This window comes from Argiope bruennichi, chromosome 1 (genome assembly GCF_947563725.1).
Source record: "Argiope bruennichi chromosome 1, qqArgBrue1.1, whole genome shotgun sequence".
NCBI classification, from domain to species: Eukaryota; Metazoa; Arthropoda; class Arachnida; order Araneae; family Araneidae; genus Argiope; species Argiope bruennichi.
Genome location: NC_079151.1, coordinates 42,410,166 through 42,416,694, shown reverse-complemented (window position 1 = coordinate 42,416,694; position 6,529 = coordinate 42,410,166). Strand labels below are relative to the sequence as shown.

Genomic DNA, 6,529 nt, shown 5'->3' with positions numbered 1-6,529 from the left:
ATACTTTGATGCAAAGTTCTGTTTAGTTGTATTAACGTCGTGTTTTAAAGCAACACTTGGGCTATTTTGGGGCGGACCTTATAATTTTGCACCACGGTCAGATTACGAGGACTACACCTGAGATGACTACATCTCTCCAAATTTCCACACCACACCAGTGGGAGAACATTTGGCCTAGACAGATTTAACCCTAGAATGCTACCCTTTAGTATACTCACGGGAAGGGTAACGATTCGTCTGGCAGACGAAGTATGCATAGGCGCTTTTAAAACCTAAGTTAAAGTCAAAATAAAACAAAAATACACTACCTGTGGCTGTTTCTAGGCTTTTTAAACTTCATTTAAGCAAAAAATATCATTTATTCATTTTCAGAACAATCTTTACAAACATTAGCACGGTGATCTCCGCACATTGCTCTTGTATAGCTTTGACAAAAAAAAGCGGGTCATTCTTCGCAGCTTGTAAGGGCAAAATGCACAAATTTTTCTTTTGTTACTTTCATTTGTTTTCGGAATTTCACAGACCATATCTATTTTTAAAAGTTCGCTAATAATTATTCTTGTAGAACGAGGTAAAGCAGGCGCATCTAAACGCTTCTTCATCCATGGAGCAAGAAGATCTTCACTTAACTTTACTGCAAACTTTTTTCTGGACATCACTTTTTCCGATTTTCTAGTCATGTTGTGGCCATATAAAACATGTGAATTTACTAAACTGATATTAATAATATCGTAAAATACACAAAGAGACCATCGACGTGTCTTCCTGCTGCATGACATGTTGCTACACATCTGGTCCAATGTGTCAACAGCTCCTTTTGTGGAATTATCGAATTCTATTATTTCAGGTTTTTTACTTTCTTTATTTACATATGGTTTTTCATGGAATGTAGAAAGCAGGATAACACACATATTTGGCTTTGTTTTGTAGGACAGTTGAGTTTTGGCTTGGTCAAAACAATACATTCCTGTTCCGAAACTTATAGAACGCAACTGTAAAAGTTCTGGAGGAATTTCCTTTTTATTTTTTCTTACAGTTTCCACAATTGATAAATTAATTGGGCTCTTTAAAAGATTATCTGCGAAAGGTATCGATGTAAACCAATTGTACATCGTAAAACGCTTTAACATCTTAACAGTAGCAAAGAAATAAAACTAAGTCCTTATCTAAAAAGCTAACTTGCCTGCTAACCATTCGTCTGCGAGACGAACATTGCTGCAAATGTGGCACTTGCTGAAAAGTTTTGATAACAAGGAATGTGTGCACGTGTAGCAGTCAAGGTCACATAAAGGTACTGAGGGGTACGTCCCATTTCCTGTTTTAGGGGCGCCCAGAGAAAGATATTTGTAAGTGACTTCGTCCAAGAGACGAATGAGTAGCATTCTAGGGTTAACTTGCACCAGATCGGTTTACGAGACAGTCCTGAGATTATGAAGCCGATACCTTACCACCAGGCCATTGCAGCCTACAAAGATCTGATATACTTTAGAAGCAGTAGTATTTCCTATTTATTTGTTTCTAGACGAAAAACTAGTTTGTGTTGTCTGCTCCCAACTTTTTCGCATAGTTCTTAATAAATGCTCTTGGATATTGATAACTTATGTCACTGGTGAACAATAGTTACCAAATAGCTTATTAGGCTGCGATCTTCAGTGACAATATTTTGGCGATTAATCTCTGGACGCGGTTAACTCAAAATCACCAGAAAATAGAATGCGCATTTTAAACGCCTTTTTTTCCCGCAAATGAAAATCAAAATTTGAAAAAGAATTACCACGAATTTACCATACCAATTTATCATGAAATTACCATCCACATTTTATAAATTCGAGTCATTGCGTTTTCGGTTATTGCCTTTACGCACCTGTGAAAATACTGATCGGCAGCCGGTGAACCCTAGACAAGGTTGTTTCCAAGATTTTAAAGATGTAAACTTTAGATGATAATCAGTTAAACAATTATCTATCTAACTCTTTTTATCTTAAGCTAACGTCCTAATTTATATTCAAACATCTAAACTTACCGATATTCTCTGAATGGATTTCATTTAAAAGTATCTAGTCTAGCAAGTATAGTCTTAGTATCTATTCTAGAAATTTAGAATAGATACCATATATCAAATCCATATACCACATATGAGTTATTGTGTTCACGCGTAGATAGACAGACAGAAAGATAAAATTTCAAAAATGTGTTTTTCGGAGTAGGGAAAACCAGAAACATGGAGATTCATCAAAATATCGAGTAGTAATTTTTGACAACTGCAATTCACATATGGGAAAATAAATTGTATTTTTTTTAACTAATATAGTACCTGCTTAAACCCTAAAACATTTTCAACGCTTGACTATCATACGATTGATTAATTATAACACTATGATCTTTATATATATATTGATAAAATTTGACTAAGCAAAATATTGTTTTTTTTATTTTTTTGTAAATATAGTTCTAGTAACATCCCTCAAAATTTGTATGGAACATATTAAAATCATAGTAATAAGGAATGTTGGTAATAAAATTATATAAACTGAAAATACATACAACATGATTTTTCTGGATTAAAAATAAGAATTTCTGAAAAATTGATGATTATTTTTTAAATCTCATTTTTTCAAAAGTTTATGAATTCAATATGAAATATTCATCAATATATGGAACTGCCCAGCACCCTCTTGAACGCTTAGTAGAATTTACAAATGCCCTTCTGATGCGAAGTCCAGACTTCTGATTTTGCTCCTCGCTGTTTCTGATTATACCTTTTTCTATGAATACGAATAAAGCTAAGTATGATTAAGAACTAATTTTGGGATTGCAATTTTTTTTTACATTTAAAAATTATGTCTTAGTTTGTATTTTATACGATGGTTTGCACAAACAGCTATTGAGCTGAAATTGCAATTTTTAAGCTGATTCATTATATTCTCCGTTGGAAAATTTTTCGGACAGTGGACAGCTGGAAGAAATTAGGATTATTTTCATTTAGCATTTTTTTGTTTACTGTTTGGCAATGTATTTTCTTTAGAGGATTACTGTTTGGTTTAAGAATTTTTTAATGGATTATCTTCATTTCAGTGCTTGCAATTTTATTGCATTCCAGAGCTGGGTATTTGCTTTTAATGCTACGATACATTTATATTTAAGAGGTGCGCTAAAAATTATATTTTCTTATTGCTTAAGCACTCTGCCAATGTATATGAGATTACACTTTCAAATGTTCATTATATATTCTACCACAATAAAATTTAGCATATTGTTAAGAGGAAAACATCTCATCTTTTTTTAGAGCTCAAAATAAAATTTTTAAATATTTTTACAAACAACTTTATGTATTGGACAGTATGTATATATCTATATCTATATTTATCTCTCTCTCTCTAAATATACAGGGTATTTATAAAGTCCCGGACCCATTTTGATGTCTAATAACTCATAAAATAATAAAGATATAAACAAACTTATGGCATTTATTGATGGAATAACTCATATATTTTCCTTTTCAGGTTTGAATATTTTTACTTTTGTAAATATCGTCTGCGCGTGTGGTTAATTTCAGATAATTTCATTTTCCAGTCTAAATATCTGTACTTTTCTAAATATTGTCTGCTTATTAATTGCATTTTTCTCTCTTTTGTTTTTGGCAACTATTGCAATGTTATGTTTACTTTTGATGTGTTTGTTCTATGTAGTAATTTTGTATGTGATGTTTTATTCGAGCGGATATTAAGGAGAATGCATACACCACAAGAGAAAGCACAGATTTTATGGTGGTTCATAGAAATGAAATCGATAGTGCAAGCACAGAGGAATTTCAGAAGAATTTACCAAAAAGATCATCCATCCAAAAACAGCATCTTAGAAAGAAAATTTTTGGAAAAATGGTGGAAAAAGAATTTTTTAGAAATTGGAAGTATCGAAGATAAGAAACGTTCCAGACGTCCTTGCACAAGTGATTTTGATGTTGAGCGTGTCAGAGAGACATTTTTACACAATCCTAGAAAATCTGTGAGATCAGCGGCAACAGAATTGGATATGCCAATTTCGACGGTGTACAAGGTTATTAAGAAAAAAATAAGACTGCATGCATACAAAGTTCAAATTGTTCAAGTTTTGGAACCGAACGATAGGCCTAGGAGGATGGCCTTTGCAACATATATGATAAGAAGGATAGAAGATGCTGCTGATTTTCTGAAGAGCATAATGTTCTCCGATGAAGCATCCTTTCATGTTTCTGGCATTGTTAATCGCCATAATGTGAGCAAATGGCTCTGTGGATGCCGACATGCTTGTCGCTACCTGGCGTGAAATTGACTATCGACTTGATATTCTCCGTGCGACGAAGTGGGCACACGTGGAAGTTCATTGACAAGGGTCATGAAACTTTTTGAGTCTATTTAACCATTTGTGTTATTAATTTAAATCTATCTTTATTATTTTATGAGTTATTAAACATCAAAATGGGTCCAGGACTTTATAAACACCCTGTATATATATATATATTATGTATTTTATGTTAGTTTAGTAATGTTTTGTCCTTTTAATCTTAATAAATATATTTTTCATATTAATGCTGGTTCGTAGCCTTTACCCCCATATATATATATATATATATATATATATATATATATATATATATATATATATATATATATATATATATATATATATATATATATGTGTGTGTGTGTGTGTGTGTGTGCGTGTGTGCGTGTGTGTGTGTGTGTGTGTGTGCGTGTGTGCGTGCGTGTGTGTGCGCGTGTGTGCGTGCGCGCGTGTGTGTGTGCGCGCGTGTGTGTGTGTGCGCGCGTGTGTGTGTGTGTGTATCATTATTTATAACATCAAATTATATCGAATAAAAATACAAAAAAATGGAATGGAAACGAATTTATAGAAGAAAACATATCGCTATAGAATATCTTCTCACTTTTCAAAAACAGATTACGAGACTTTGATCTCCTTACTCATTTTTCCCTTAACTTATTTCTCTGCAAAAGTCTTAATAGTAAAGAAGCATACGGAAGCAATAAACAAAAGCATTTTTCTTTCCAAAACTATAAGAAAATTATTTTTCAGTTATTAATGAACGTTTTTTCCAAATGATCTTTTTGATTTAATAAACTAAATATGTTTTTATTTATAAATGCTTAGTAGAAAAAAGTATGCCACGGAATGATAGAAGTAAAATTATATGTAACAATTTACTATTATTTTTAGAAGCTATATACGGGAAAGTAAATTTTTCGAAGAATATCTGAAATTTTCTTTATGTCTGGGAAATATTTAACAAAGAACAAAAGTTTGACCAATACTGATATATTAGAGAGGAAAAAGAAAATTTTTCGTCATACTTTTATATTTGGCTATACGTATGCATAAACTGTTTTAAACACATAGAATCCAGTAAGCTAAAATTTGTTTTTCATGGTCTTAATATTAGAATTCATATTCTAACTCAAATAATTAAAACTCTTATTCTGCTCAATCACATTTAAGTAAAATTATAAAGCTTCGTGAATCCATATTTCACAAGCACAGTAAAATAGATGTTTATCTAAATATTAATAAAGTGTAAAACTCTTTCTATATTTGAAGATTCTAGCAGTTTCTTGTTCAGATATCCTCTATAAACTCTAGGAACCAGGAAGTAACTATAGAGAAAGTCGTAATCCAAGCAATTTAACCGAGAAGTAAAAATAATAATAAGTTATATTCTTAACTCATGATGAAATTTGAGGAAGTAGGCTGAAAGTCGGACAGTTCCCTTGAAGAGTGGTAAAATTCAACTTTTTAGATTCGGCGAATGTCAGAGATGGCGCTCCAGTAGGTCCAGATTACGGAATCTCAGCGGCGTTAAGAGAGTAGTACAAAATCACCAGTAGAGACTAGTAGCGACATCTGCAATGGCAGAGCTGGTGGCGACATCAGCGGCGGAAAGTAGAAATCTCCAAAAGCGGAAGGAACGTCAGGCACAAACAGAGTTCAGGCAAGAGAAGGCACCAAATTCCCACAGCAAGAGCGATCAAAGAAACCGGGTCACTGTTGTAAGTCACCATTGCAGTTACTATTCATTATATCACAACAGATCAAGGCCGCCAATTCGAGTTTCAGTTTTTCAAAAAACCTCGGTGTTTTTACTACATTCAAGCGTTTCCGTACAACTAGCTATCATAAGTGTTCAAAGGGAATGATCGAACGTGTTAATAGGCAGCTCAAGACCTTTTTGATGTGCCATCCCGATTCTTCTTGGCCCGAAGCATTACCTATCGTTTTGCTCGGTATCTGTAGTGTATACAAGGAGGATCTTCAAACTTCATCTGCTGAACTTTTATATGGTGAACACTTACGACTAGCAGGATAATTTATTTCTCCCATTTCTACAGAAATGCAGCCAGTCAACGCGTCCACCTTAGTTGACAGACTCCGGATTCACACGAGCAAATTGCTTCCTGTTCCAGCTTCTCGTCATACGCGTGGTGCACCTTTTGTTTTCAAGGATTTAGAAACTTGCGATTTTGTTATGCTCCGTGAT

At 33.4% G+C, this 6,529-nt stretch overlaps 1 protein-coding gene across 1 annotated transcript; it reads right to left on the bottom strand.

Annotated features, from left to right (window-relative positions):
* Positions 1-389: 389 nt before the first annotated feature.
* LOC129972499 (piggyBac transposable element-derived protein 4-like) lies at positions 390-965 on the bottom strand. The gene has a single exon (XM_056086655.1). It carries the CDS (start codon positions 963-965, stop codon positions 390-392), a length of 576 nt encoding a protein of 191 aa, XP_055942630.1.
* Between the last annotated feature and the right edge of the window lie 5,564 nt (positions 966-6,529).

Bases quoted from the DNA above. Each gene is read 5' to 3' on its own strand.
- LOC129972499 (XM_056086655.1), bottom strand. From the start codon at position 965: ATGTATTGTTTTGACCAAGCCAAAACTCAACTGTCCTACAAAACAAAG.